The sequence below is a fragment of the Castanea sativa genome, chromosome 1, assembly GCF_040712315.1.
Source record: "Castanea sativa cultivar Marrone di Chiusa Pesio chromosome 1, ASM4071231v1".
Classification (NCBI taxonomy): Eukaryota; Viridiplantae; Streptophyta; class Magnoliopsida; order Fagales; family Fagaceae; genus Castanea; species Castanea sativa.
Window position 1 is genome coordinate 28,034,489 of NC_134013.1, and position 15,189 is coordinate 28,049,677.

General features: G+C 35.6%; 1 protein-coding gene across 1 annotated transcript; it reads left to right on the top strand.

The window, feature by feature from the left end:
- The first annotated feature begins 351 nt into the window (after positions 1-351).
- Positions 352-7,639, top strand: LOC142624643 (uncharacterized). Its single transcript, XM_075798302.1, has 6 exons — positions 352-654; positions 744-974; positions 2,023-2,102; positions 3,011-3,086; positions 6,956-7,081; positions 7,170-7,639. Exons 1-6 carry the CDS (start codon positions 538-540, stop codon positions 7,314-7,316), a joined length of 777 nt encoding a protein of 258 aa, XP_075654417.1. The 5' UTR covers positions 352-537; the 3' UTR covers positions 7,317-7,639.
- The last annotated feature ends 7,550 nt before the right edge of the window (positions 7,640-15,189 follow it).

Consider the following 15,189-nt stretch of genomic DNA (forward strand, 5'->3'; position numbering starts at 1 on the left):
GGGGCGGTGATCGGAGGACATGGCGAGTTCTTCATTTTCTGCATTGATGATTTCTGCTGTTCTGGGTTTTGGGTTTTGGGTTCTGGGTGATCGGAGGACAAATCGCGTTCTGGGTATTTTCTGAGGGAAATCGAGTCTTAGAGACTCGATTTCCACGTGGATTTTTTTTCTCCACATCAGCAACGCATCTCATGGAAATCGAGTCTTTAGAACTCGATTTGCTACAGTAAAATCGAGTCCAAAGGACTCGATTTGTTAGAAACCAAATTTGTTTCAAACCTTTGCTTACTAATGATATTGTTTGAGTTTTGTAGTTATTTAAAAAATTTTGCCTAGTAATTCTTCTCTTTTCTTTTCTCTTTCTCTTCTTGCTTTCCCTCGTGTCATTTCTTTTCCTTTCTTTTCCCTCAGTCACCTTTCCCGAGAGACAGACCCGACGCTCTGTAATGTAATCTGTATCAAAAAACCAAAACTTTTCTCTCCGATGTTCTCATTTCTCATTCCTCATATTGCTCTGCGAATTGGATTACTTGCTTCATGACGATCCCTCTACTGTGCTTTACTTCCTCAACCACTCCTCTCTTCCCAATAATACCCACTACTACTCCCTTCTTACCTTCTCTATCCAAACTCTCTCACAAAAACCATAACCGGGTATTTTTAATTTCAATACTATATCCCTACTCTCACACCCACTTTTTTTTTTTTTTATAATTATAGTTTTTTTTTTTTTGAAAAATCAGCTGATGAAGAAGAAGATGAGTAAGAAGTTGAGGTCGTGTAGAGCTGAGTTCGCAAACGACGCGCCGTTCGCCGCTGCAATCGGTGCTTGTATGCTCACTTCACTGCTTCTTCCGGTAACCGACGGTGATGGTACGGAGGATAGTGATAACTACGACTCGGTGTTTGGTTTGTCCGATACCAGGTTCTCGGTTATGGGGATCATAAGCTTTATCCCTTACTTTAATTGGCTGGTAATTCCTAAATTTTTTTTTTTTCTTGTGCTTTTTTTGTTTTTTTTTTTGTTTTTTTCCACTTTGATTTTTTGTATGTTTGCCTGAGATTGGAAAATGCTAAAGCTACAATGTGTTTGATCATAATTAAAATATATACTGTTGGTCCCTAAACTCGAACTCATCAGCGGTTTTAGTCCCCAAAACAAACTTAAAATGATTCCTTTTAGTCCTTGGAGTGATGACATGTTATTTTTTAATTTGTCCACATTATCTAAGGGACTAAAATGGATCACTTTTTAAACTTCAGGACTAATGACCTGATTGGATGGAGGGGGAAAGGAGGGAGAGTGGAGGGGAGTTGGCTAAAAATATGCTAATTTTGTACTAAATCTACTCTACTTTACTTCCCTCCCTCCCTCTCCCTCAATCCAAACGGACCATAAATTACTAATGTGCTAAAATTTAGGGAGCAGCAGTATATGTACTAAATTAATAGTATTCCTGATTCTCAAAAAAAAAAAAAAAAAAAAAAAATTATAGCATTCCTAACATCACTCTCTGAAGTTTGGTCCAAGTTCGATCTTCTTCATCCCTCAAATTTGCTTTGGAAAAGTATTTGATATTCAGGAGCAATGTTTCAACGAAGTGAGATTTGAACCAGAGTATTGAATAATTAGTTAATTACTTGGGCATTGTATCATATTTCCAAATTATTTTTATCTCAATCACTCCTTAATTTGTGGATATAATTAAAAGGCTAAGAACACTTGAAATAAATAATTTGAATCATTAGTTGGTACTATATCCAGAGGTACCATTGAAGAATTCTTTTAAAATGTGTTTCATCTATAATCAAAGAAATTGAGTTGGAGTGTGAACATGTCACTTGTAACATAAAATAGAAGGACACAAAACTGTAACTCTTTAAATTTTAAGTTTGAATATGGAAATTGGGCGAAATTTTTTAGGGATGAATAATGTATATTTCATCGCTTTCTAAATATTAAAGTTGTAGTTGCTTCTATATTTTGTTAATTTGGCTTTTCTTTATTGGTTTGGTTGTTAGAGTTGGGTGTTTGCTTGGCTTGACACTGGGAAGAGGCGTTATGTGGTATATTCACTTGTGTACTTGGCACCATATATAAGGTTTTTTTTCTAATATCTTTGAATCTTTTCTTGTGTACAATTTTTCTTTTCTTTGTGTATGTGTGCGTGTATTTGGCAAACTCAATTTGAATCTTTGACATGGTTTCTTTTACAATTGTTATTCAAACGAACTTCATTTGTTCAATGTGATGCCTGCAAGTAAATATATAGTTTGATTACTTTCTTGCCATTCATGTAGAAGAAAGCCTCAGTTGCAGATATGCCAATAGTTGCAGAACAGAAAATACCAATATCAAATTAGTTCGTTCAATGCCATTAGTGTGTGTGTGTGACTGCTGCCATGAATGTGACAAATAATAATGATGAATGGTTGTTGTATTTAAAAGATTAATTGCTAACTAAGGAGAAATTGTTTGTTGATGGACCAGAAATAACTTTGCTTCATATTCAAAACTGCTGCCATGAATGTGACAAATAATAATGATGAATGGTTGTTGTGTTTGCATCTTGGTGCATTGGCCGTCCAGTCTGATGAACTGAACCAATGTAATATTTCTTATGCTCTATGCTTCGTGGTATTTCTTAACAAACAAATGGTTACAAAACTATACATAGTCCTACCTTTCTTACAGAACTATATATAGATCATTTCAAAATGCCAATGGTTCTGGTTCACCCCTTTTGTAGAGAATGTCACGATAATTTGGACATGTTTTCGTTGTAATAGCTACATTTCTCTTAAGACATCTAAATATTACTAGTAAGTCACTGAGCAATACATTAGCAGTGATATACTTTGGTGGTTTCTACTTTAATGGTGTTTTTGTGGAGAACATACATATTACCTTGTGAATATACTTTGGTTGCATCTAATCTAAAAATGTAACTCTGATTTAAGCGCATGACAATAAATACAAGATTTTCTTTTTGTCATCTTTATGTATTAGGTCAAATATGTCACTGTCGCTAGAGGAGAGCTGGCTGCCAATTGCTAGCATTGTATTCTGCATAGTTCACATTCAGGTAAAGATTTATCAAATGTTGGTTGCACTGTTGATTTGAGGTTCTTATGCACAAATTGTCTCATCCCCTTATTAAGTGGAAAAGGTTTGAACCACATATGTTACATTATTTGTGTTATGTTAGAATGTATTAGGATATTCCCATGAATAAGTAGACCAAGATTTTGTAGAATTCTGTGGGTTACCGTGGTTTTGTAATACCATGGGCTGTTGTGGTTTAAGTTTATCAGACTAAACCTAATGTATTCCTATATATAGCATCTATTGGGTTCCTTATAATAGACAATTTAATATGATAATGATGTAGCTACTAAGAGTCTCATGTGATGTGGGTTCAAGTGATAGCCTAGTGGTGGGTTCAAGTGATAGCCTAGTGGTAGGTTCCAGTTAGCTCAACTGGTAAAGTCTCTGATGGTTGTATTAGAGATCTGGGGTTCAATCCCTGCCTAAACCAAAAATTGATTGGTGTCTTGGTCTGATGATAAAGAGCTATTATCAAGAGCGGACGCCATAGGTTGAAATTCTCTATAAAAAAAAAAGAAAAAGTGATAGCCCAGTGGTACTGGCACCCTCTGTGGTGCACAGTGGACATAGGCCATCTGGCCGAACCATATTAATTATCTTGCTTCCGCTCTTTCTCTCTACATCATTTTATTTTATTCCTTCTATTCTAACAAGTTAAAATAGAACTAAGTGACGCAGGACAACCATAACAAAAATTGAAACAACAAAAAATAAATGGATATGACCTAAGAGTCAGCACTTAGGCCTTGCTTGGAGTCAGCACCAAACGTGAAAACCACTAGGAGTCAGCACCTAGGGTAGACCTGGAGTCAGCACCAGATCAAAGAAAGACCAAACGGCCATTGTTTTTATTTATCAAAATATCAACTAGCTCCTCAAGGAGTACAATAAGTTGCTTATAAAGGATTGCTAAACCCTAACTAATTCTAATTGGCTAGGAAACCCTAATTGCCTTATTACAGAAATAACCCTGCTTCCAAATTAAAATACTAATAGCCCAATAAACTAATAGAACCTAAAACATAAAAATACAAATGACTTGCAAACATAAATAATATTAAATAATAATTTTCTTGCATCTCCTGCATCATTCTCCTCTGGTTGGAGAAAACTCGACCTCGAGTTCTAAAGCATTGAAGGATTAGGATGCTGACAAGTAACACTTGCTTCCAGTCTGGAATCACTTTAGGTAGCATAGAGAAAAGAAAAACCTTGAATTCCACCATGTCAAACTCTTTTGGAATAACAAAATCAATGTGTGGAATCAACATAATCTTATCTTGAACTCGTGGAAGCACTATGTTATCCACTTTCTCCACTTTGGCAAACTGTTTTTCTTCATGCACCATGGAAGGCTGATCAAAAGCAGATTCATTAGCTTCCAATATCACATCATGGGCACCCTCTAACATAATACTCTCTTTAGAAACCATCTCTTCACCTTGCTGCTCTTCAATAGATTCATATCCTTGCACCCATGGGAGGGCAATACTTGTCGAGGCATGAATGTCTGTGTCAACATTAGGCTTTGGTGTTGCTTGAGGATTCTCCACAACCAAGATATCATCATCAATGTTGTCTTCTATGGGGGCAGCAATAAGTTCATTATGATCAATTATCATTGGTTTCCCAAATGAATTGGTTTGAGTCTTCATTTGCTTCATTTGAGCAATCATGTCTTGAACATTTTTCTTGATCTTTTCAGATAACTCCTTTAATTCCTTGGTAGATTGTTCAAAAGTGCATTGAGGACATGAAATGGAATGAAAATTCATCGTATTTGCTTCAACTTGAAAAGTACCACATTGAGATTGGGGTAGATACTTAGCTCGATAGTATGGTGACAAATACTCATCACAAAACTTTTCCTTCATATCTTCCCACACACTAATGGCAGCTTCATTGTTTAGATAGCGGAAATATTCAAGCTTTTCCCAAAACTTTTGTGCTTTGCCTCGTAACTTCAACTTGGCATACCTAACCTTTTTATTATTTGCAAAATTTGCTTGCTCAAAGAATTGCTCCATCCCATTCATCCAGTTGACAAAATCTCGTGGATAAGTTTCATAACCATCAAAATAAGGTGCTTCTGATATTATCATAATTCTCTAAAATAGTGTTTCAACAAATAGTTGGAAGTTGGAACAAGAACCTGGATTGCTGTGATGTTCTCTGGACAGATCTTTGGAATAAGCCCCGAAGACTATACTCTCAAATAATTGCTGGACTAGGCTGGTTGACAGGTTTGGATTTGGTGGGCTGGGTCTTTCTTCTTTTCCTTTTTTTTTTTTTTTTTTTTTTTTTTTTGTATACACATAAAGAATATACTGATAGTATTTTAAACCAGCAAATTATACCAAAAGAAAGAAATTTCAAACCCAAAGTGGCGTGGCCCACTTAAGGCTGATGGGCTGGTTTTGTAAGTGAACTCACGTTTTTGCCTTGTCCTGAGGTGACTAATAAACACAAACAGCAAAACTTGGCTTTGTAAGTGAACTCACGTGTCTGCTTTGTAAGTGAACTCAGGTGAGGCTTGTGCGAGAACAGTAGCGAGCTTTGGTCAAATCTGCATCGAAGTGTGGTCCGGCAGTGGTGCATGAGATGTAGGGCCTCTGGTGGTGCAACACTAATAAGGATCAGGATTGGGCTTGCGGATCGATGGAGATGGTTTGGCGTCGATTGGAGAAGGTGAGTAGATGGCGGTCTGAAGGCTGGATCGTTGTCGCGGTGGCGCTGGACAACGAAAGTGGAAGTCGCTGGTGTGATGGGGACGCTGCTGGTGATGGAGGCTGGTGAGTGAGGTGCGGTGTTGGGCTTTGCGGCGGCTGGTGGCTAGTGTCTGTTGGGTTCCACAGCAGTGGGTGTTGATTTTATGGCTTTTGGCGGCTGGTGAGTGATGGGTCTTGCATGGGTCTCCTCTTCTTTTTCTTTTTCTTTTTTCTTTTCGTGGTGGCTAGGCAATCTCAGCGGCGGCGGGTTGAGGTTGCCGATGGGTAACCTTCTGATGGCTTGATGGGTATTGAGATATGGTTTTTTGATGTTGGTTTGTTAGAGATGTCGTGAAGGGATTTTGAAGGTAGTGTGGTGGCTGGATTTCTGGTGGTGGTAGAGCTGTCACTTGCGGTGGTTGTTTATGGTGTGTGGGTTACTGTGGTTTGATGGGATGAGAAACACGGCAAATTTTTTTTTTTTTTTGGGTGATATTTTCTGGTTCTTTCCTACGGTGATGCTTCAACAGATCGAAGTTTGCTCTGATACCAAAATTGACGCAGGACAACCAGGACAAAAATTGAAACAACAAAAAATAAATGGATATGACCTAAGAGTCAGCACTTAGGCCTTGCTTGGAGTCAGCACCAAACGTGAAAACCACTAGAGTCAGATTCAGGGTAGACCATAGTCAGCACCAGATCAAAGAAAGACCAAACGGCCATTGTTTTTATTTATCAAAATATCAACTAGCTCCTCAAGGAGTACAATAAGTTGCTTATAAAGGATTGCTAAACCCTAACTAATTCTAATTGGCTAGGAAACCCTAATTGCCTTATTACAGAAATAACCCTGCTTCCAAATTAAAATACTAATAGCCCAATAAACTAATAGAACCTAAAACATAAAAATACAAATGACTTGCAAACATAAATAATATTAAATAATAATTTTCTTGCATCTTCTGCATCACTAAGGCTATATGAACAAGTTAAATATTATCAATTTAATGGTTTTTGTTTAAGTGGTGATTGGGCAGGCTATTAACCTATGCTTTAGTAGATGTCACCACGTTGGAAGCTCCTGAATGCTCTAATATCTATGTTTCTGTAATTTGGACTCTTTTCCCATTTTCAGCTGGAAGCAAGCATAAAAAATGGAGATATTCAGGGATTTAATATTTTTAGCAATGCTGTAAAGCAGTTTCCGTCAATGACTAGTCAGCAAGATCATTCAAAGGGGCATGAAGGAATTTCTGAGGAGGTGCTGACTAACTGAATCACACTTTCTAAAGTTTTGTGGATAATTTTTCTATTCTTGTCTGACATAGGCTTTAACTTCTGATATTAAGGGGAGGAAAGCAGAGAACATTAATCTGCCACCTGCTGAAGAAGAATCAAGAAATGAGATTCCGCGGTGGGAGGTTCCCAAAAGGCCCTCAGGTGATCAGGAACGCTCGAATGAAGACGGCTATGATGATGAGGAGAGAAAACACTAACAAGTCAGCATCCAGGCATTAAGATTTAAATTTTGATAACAATATATGGCTTGCAGCCACTTTACTGTTTAAATGAAATATGAATGACATTGATGGCATCTTGAAGTTCTTTGAATTCATGTTAACTACAAGATCACAGTGCAGGCTTAGTGCTGGTGAGAGAGAGACCTTGCCCTTCTGATTCCTTCCATTGGAGATCCCGAATAGGGTTCAACGGCTTGGTTCATTATTTATTAATTGAATTTATGTAATATTATGCTGCAGCAATATTTTAATGGTTTATTCATTAGAAAAATATATTTATAGATATATTTTTTACTAAACTGTTTACAAAATAGTGGCATATATTTGCCTTATTATTGGTGGAAATTGTTCAGGTGACAGACTTTACGTCCAACCTCAGGCTGTCAGGTTTTGGTTTACTCTATATGAATATTTTAGGACTAGGGAGCTCCTATGGATTGGGTAGAGCCCCCAGATTCCTGTGTATGGATAGGGCTGGGGAGTCAAAGAAAATTGATTCCTATTTGACGCCCAGAAGTACTTACTCACAGAACCCCTACAGATATGTGATAAAATGATGGTAGCAGATGATGGAAAAAGCTTTCCTAAAAAACGATGATGTGGAAACCTTGAAGTAGTGGGAGTTCATGGAATGACACTATTAAAAGAATGTTATCCAACACAGAAATAAGAATTCTGAATCCAACCTTTTAGTTTATAAATCCTGAAGTTCTTTTGATTTTAGCTTCCAAAACATTCCATTTCCAAACACTGGAAGTAGATTCCAACTTCCAAGCAGAGAAGCTAGATTCAAATTTTCTTTGCCACGTATTTTTAAGTTGAAAAAAGTTTGGATGTTTTTGCTTCAACAAGAATGGACAGTTCAATAGTTCATGATCACAGAAATGACTTATTATTTGAGACCCTAATACATTGCTTGAATTTGGGCAACATCAATCCAGGACATACTATTTGATTCATTTCAAGTAAAAAACTATGCCAAGGACGACTACTGTGTAGTTGGCTTGCAATGAGTTCCAACTCTGTTTGGTATTCATTGTAGATGGTAGCTTCTGATTTGGTTGCAATCACTCAAAGTTCAGTCCTTTGCCTGATGCATCAAAGCACATCTCCAAAAGGCATTCTTTACTATCTACATTTTCTTTGGAAAAGGGAGGAACACCTTTTGGATGTGTCTAACAAAAGGGTTGACCTACCAATAAACCGTAATTCTAGATCATTGCACCACTTTGGATCCAACTCGTAAGATATTTGGTTAAAACTTAAAATGGAGAAAACAGAAACTCATCAACAGTCGTCAAAAGCACAACTACAATGAATTTTGAATGGGTGTTGCATTTCATAAGACACTAGTCGCAAGCCCAAGCAATGCGAAAAAAATGTAATATAATTATTAAATAATAATATAATGTAAAATTTTTAAATTTGTAGGTTAAATAGTGAAGGTGTTATTTAAAGGTATTTTCTATTTTTATTAGTTTTATGTAATGAAACATATAATATATTTTGCATTCAACAACAATTATATATATATATATATATATAATGTAATTTAATACAAATAGTTAAATTACACCATTATAATATTGTTTTATATAAATGGAGAAGGAAAAAAATTTACACCCTCATTCCTTGAAACACATGTAACATGTTACATTAAGTTTAAATTATTATATAAATTTAGAATTATAGCATTTTTCTTTTCTTTCCAAATATAAGTATTATGCCTACATTATTGAAACTTGTATATTAAAGTAATATTTTAAATATTTATCATTTTATTACTTTTTAGGGCTATATCTTTATTTTCTAATACCTATTTTGCTTATATTTTTTAGCGTAAAACTAAAGAGTTTGACCCAAATAAAATAAAATTTCATTCTTTTCAACCCAAAAATTAAGAAAAATAGAAGATTTTGATCCCAAAACTGAAAAGGAAACCTACCAAAAAAAAAATTCAATTTAATGTCCAATTAGTCCGAAATGGACTGAAGTAGACTGATAAACCGTATGGACCCAAGAGGACAGAATTGGACCAATTTCGACAGAAGTGGACCAAATTGGACCAAATATACCGAGCTTTGTAAAAGTAGACCGAATGGACTGAATTAGACCAAATAAACTGCAGTGGACCAAAATACTAAGTTGGTAAAGGAGTGTAGTAAAAATAAATATTATACTTCAGTTTTTAGATATTATATAAATGAATTCACATGTATTACATATTATAGCTTTTAAGTATGAATTTATATAAGATCGGGCAATTGTATAACTATCTTGAAAATAGGGTATCTAGCATATATAGACATTACCTTGAAACTGATCTTTTGATAGGAAATGGACTAAGTAGCTTCATCTTAAAACAATAATCTAGACAAGTTAACAGCAGCAAAGAGAAAAAGAAAAAAGATTCCACCATGAAATTAATTTAATTAGTAACATGGATTGATATGTGATTACTCAGTTAATAATTGAGAGTAATAAATTTACATGATTGTGAGAGAGGACAACAAAAGGGTGTCATTCCTACTTCCTTTCACCTACATGGAATGAGCATCACCTCGAAATTCCTAGTAAAATAATTTCAATAAAAAAACATAGGGCTAATAAGTTATGAGCAATTAGTATGAAAGACGCAAGAAAAAAAAAATTCCTTACAGTTTGTTAAAGTCTAAACTAATGATTGGACCGATGCCACTTTTGTTTAAGTCCATCCCCGTTCCATTATCCAATTTAAAATATATAAAAAAAATTATTTTCCATTATACATTAATCATAAGAAGCTATATGTCACAGTTGTGAAAAAGACTGTGAGCTTGTTTAGTTGGTTATTTTAAAACTTGTCTTCATCAATTCAAAACAAAATATGATGGGACTCATATATATATATATATATATATATATATATATATATATATATATATATATTTTTTTTTTTTTTTTTTTGTTAGAATCGATTTTTGATAAATTTATGGGTTATAGTGGTTCCTTGGCTTGGATTTTGAAAAGAGGAAAAATAATATTTAAATGGAATGTATATAAAGTGTTGAAACTAGTGGTTTATGAATGGTAAATTAGTTGAAGTAATAAAAGAAAAATTTTTGAGGTCAATTTAATTAAGAGTAAAGTTAAATTAGGGTATCAGTTTAGGAAATATTTTTTTTATAAATTATTTATTAGAAAAAAAAAACTGATTTTTTTACAACTTTTTATATTTCCCGAAAAAATAATATATATCAAAATTTTCCTACATAACTACAAGAAGCAAGTACCAAAAGAAGCCCAAAGAACAAGAACTGAAAAGTTCAGGAGTTAAAAGACTGATGACAGTTGTAAATCTATTAGTTGTCAGATAAAAATGTATGAAGCCGAATATGGGAAGCTAGCAAATGCAACAGGAGTGTGGACATGATTCCATTTGTAGATGCTACCACCTTTACTTTTGATCTCCCTCTCCAACATATATGCCCCCTTCCCTTCACATTCACATTCACATTCTCCGCAATTTGATGATGACAATACTCCTCTGCCACCACTACTACTCATCACGAAAATCCGCTGCTGCTGCTGAGGATGATTATTGATACAACATTGATTTTGACCCTGTCCAATAGCTGTGACACATAGTGATGTTACATTTATGTCATCAGGAAGCTGAACGGACTTGAGCACATTCCACAGGATCTCATTGTTGTCACTAGATTGCTTAAATTGCTGTCCTCCCAAGAAGCACCACAATTGGTTTTGGTTGCTGATGGTGATCGTGGTGGTGAGACCTCTTGGACTAACATTTATGTTCATTAATATATATCCTAAAAACACCCATTAACTTACCCACTAACTAAAACTGCATTGAATTTGATACTAATGCTCTAAGCTTGGTCAAGTTCACAAATCACAATCCTCCAGTGTTAAGCACCTCTTTTTGATAGAGCATATATTATCCACTGAGCACCTAAAATACCCATGAACTCCCCACCCTCTTCTCGCTTCAAAGCCAGGGACCTCATGGTAAATTCGCTAGGAAGCTTTTTTCTCAACCTCTTGGCATTTTTCTGTAACTAAAACAAGTAACAACCCATCCCCAAACCGCCAAAACTAACAAACCCGCCAAAACCAAGCTCAAATCTCAACCGTCCTTAATTCCAAAATCCAACGCCCCAAATTCAAATATCCCCAAACGATCCTCGTGCTTGTTACATCAACCAATCAGAGCTCACCTCTTGGATAATTCAATTCCCTCTCACTCACACTCCTATATAAACCCCATTTCTCACGGTCACAACACAAAAATAAAAAGTCTCATTAATTTCTTGAACAATTCCAAGTTCCAAAAGCAATGAATGTGGATGATATTACAGGGGTTGCTGCTAGGGATGTGGAGGAAAGTGGTCGTGTGAAGCCAGTGTGCACATTCAAATACGAGGGTCGAGTAGCCCTCCACATTTTTGTGGAAGTTGCAGGGGCCAGTGCAGAAAACGTGAAGGTAATTCAGTTCATTCCAAGGCCAATGGAAACCACAGAATTGGTCCTCGAAGCCAAGGTAATGCTTCCGGTCAGGGGATTCCGCCACTACTTCGCGGTAATACCTATCCCTCGCCATCTCTACACCAACATGAACTATTATGTTGCAAACGGGGAGATTCATATATTTCTTTCTTTTGTAGAAAGCCCTCTCAGTTAAATTTGGTGTCGACATCGATCTCATCTCAGCACAAACAAACAAAAGGAAATAACTCTCTCTCTCTCTCTCTACAGTTTATGTTTTTTCGTTGTTGTTGTTGAAAAACAATGAAGTACGTATGTAATTAATGTAGTGTCAAGTGTCAATTGCCTAGCTAGGCTGGCTTAGTTTGTCCATTTTCTCTGTGAAAGAAAGCTGAATGAATGAGCGTTGGTTATTGAAAAAAGCAAATGGTGAATGTTAATTGTTTATGATTGTTGTTTTTTTTTTTTTTAATGCTTGATACTTATTAAATTGTTGAGTTTGAAAGGGTGGCCATTATTCTTGCTGCTATATATTTTGTACCTAAAGCTACGTTGTATGAATTTGGATAGCATGCCTGGTGCCAGTATGTACTGTCTATTATCTTCGATATATACTGTAATAGGGAATAAGAGAGTGAGCCTAGCTTGTACCTATTTGTAGATCCCTGATGGGGTTTTGGAAGGTCAATGCAATCTGCTATATCACGTTTAAGCCTAAGGGTTTAAAACTAGTTAAAAGAAACAATTTATTGTCAATGCAATCTGCTATTTGGCCGCAGGGTCTTTTGGTAAATAGAAAGATATATAAGATAATGAGTTTATTAACAAATTTGTGAAACTTGATTTAATTATGTATAATATTATACTTTATAAGTTAATTAATTAGCTCATGAATAAACTCGGATTTGTTCAATAAGAAATTGAATCAAACTCAAATATATAATTTTGTTTAGTAATAAGCTCAAGTTTGACAAAATTACAGCCACAGCCACGCCAACAAAGCCTCTTATTGATTCTTATTTGATCACAACAGGAGTGCTAGTCCAAGTATAAAAACTTAAAATAGGTTTAAGGATAATCTGGCTTGAATGGATAACATCTATCCCATCAAGGTGATACCGTATCAATGACTCATATTGAAAATTTTTTAATATATATTTTATAAACTGAATTATAGAAAACATATATTTTTCATACAATAAACATGGTTTATATTTTCAATAAAATATATGGAATAGTAAGCATACTTTACTAATTCTGCGTACGGTCTTTCACCTAAGCCAATGTCTTTTTTGGCAGTTGTTGGAAGTTCAGTTCACAATCTTCCAATGCTTGGCTCTTTTTGGAAAAGCATATGCACAAAGTACCTATAATACCCATACACTGCACTTACGCCCTCTGTTCAAAGCCAGGGGCCTCATGGTAAATTCCCTACGAAACTATACAACCGCCATTAACAAACTCAGCCTTATGGCATTTCTCTGTAACTAACAACCAATCCCCAAACCGCCAAAACTAACAAACTAACAAACCCCTCCAATTCCATCCTCCTGCCTAAACCATTCTCAAATCTCAACCGTCCTTAATCCAAAATCCAACGCCCCAAATTCAAATATCCCCAAAGGATCCGCGTGCTTGTTACATCAACCAATCGGAGATCACCTTTTGGATAAATTCAATTCCCTCTCACACTCACACTCCTATATAAACCCCTTCCCATATTCTCTCATTCTCTCACAGTCACAAGACTCAAACACACAAAATCTTCAATTCCAAATTCCGAAAGCAAAATGAATGTGAATGTTCTGCCACACCACACTGCTTGTGCTCTTTATGCGGATGACACTGGTCCTGTGAAGCCAGTGTGCAAATTCAAATACAGCGGTCAATACGTCTTTTTTTTTTTTTGTGGAAGCTGCAGGGGCCGCTCCAGAAAACGTCACTGTCTATGTCGATCTAAATCCAAAGCCGATGCAATTGGTCATTGATGCAGTGCCACGGCGACGTCCGCTCAGGGGAGACCGCCGTTACTACGCCAAAATACTTGTCCCTCCCCATCGCTACAGACTTGGTCACATAGGCTGGACTGTTTTTAATGGGGAGATTCATATCTGGTTTCCTTTATTGAGTCTTTGAAGTCTCCGGAGCTAGCATCGATCGCGCAATATGAGCCGGAGCCACGTGTCACTGTCATCTCATCTAAGCAGAATCAAAGGAATCGACTCTACATTTTATGTTACAACAATTAACTACATATGTGGATTTTTTTTTTGGGTGCTTTCCATTTTCTCTCTGTAAGAAAGCTGAATAAATGAATGAGTGTTTGGTTATTGAATACTTCAGTTGCCTGCATTGTTAAATGGTTGTATATGGCTTGTTGAGATAGTGTATTTAGTTTCAAAATTAATCAAATAGCACTCAGATTGATTTGAACTGTTGAGTTTGAAAGGGTGGCCATTAATCTTGCTACTATATATATTTTGTACCTAAAGCTACGCTGTATGAACTTGGATAGCATGCCCGGTGCCAATGTCTATTATCTTAGATACCGTATTAGGGAATAGAAGAGTATTGTACCTATTTGTAGATCCCTGTTGAGTGTGGTTGAGTACATTATATGGTTTTGAAAATTTAATGTAATCTGCTATATTGCCTTTGAGCCTCTGGGCTAAAACTGGTTCAAAGAAACAATTTCTTGTCAACGCAATCTGCTATACGGCTGTAGTCTACTGTAGCCCTGCAGTCCCGTTGGAACTTTTTGCATACAGAAGGATACGCATGATAATGTGTACGTTTCATGAGCAAACTCGATCGTTAACATGGGGCCTGATTTAATTATGTATAATAGTATACTTTATAAGTAAACTTGTCTAAAAATATACTTAATATAGACTTTATATTAAATTGTATTATTTTGTAAATAGGTCTATATAATATCAAATTATTTTTTTGCACTTTATTGATTATTTTTTTTTGGAAACATTGATGATTTTAAACAATCTATTTGTAAATAAAATTTATAGATTTGTGAAGTGGTAGAAAAACTAGTCATGGTTTTACCATACATGGTAAATGAATAAGTTAATCAACTAGCTCATAAAAAAGTTTGAACTTGTTCGACAAGAAAATGAATTAAACTTAAACATATAATTTTGTTTAGCAATAAACTCAAGCTTGACAAAATTAATTACAGTCACGCCAATCTCATTAGTCTTCTATCCATTCTCATTTGACCATGGTAGTAGAGGAAGTCAAAATAGAAAAATCTTAAAATAAGTTTAACAAAAAACTTAAAATAGGTTTAGGAATAATCTGGCTCGAAGAGATAACTTCTACTACGTCAAGGTGACACTTTATTAGT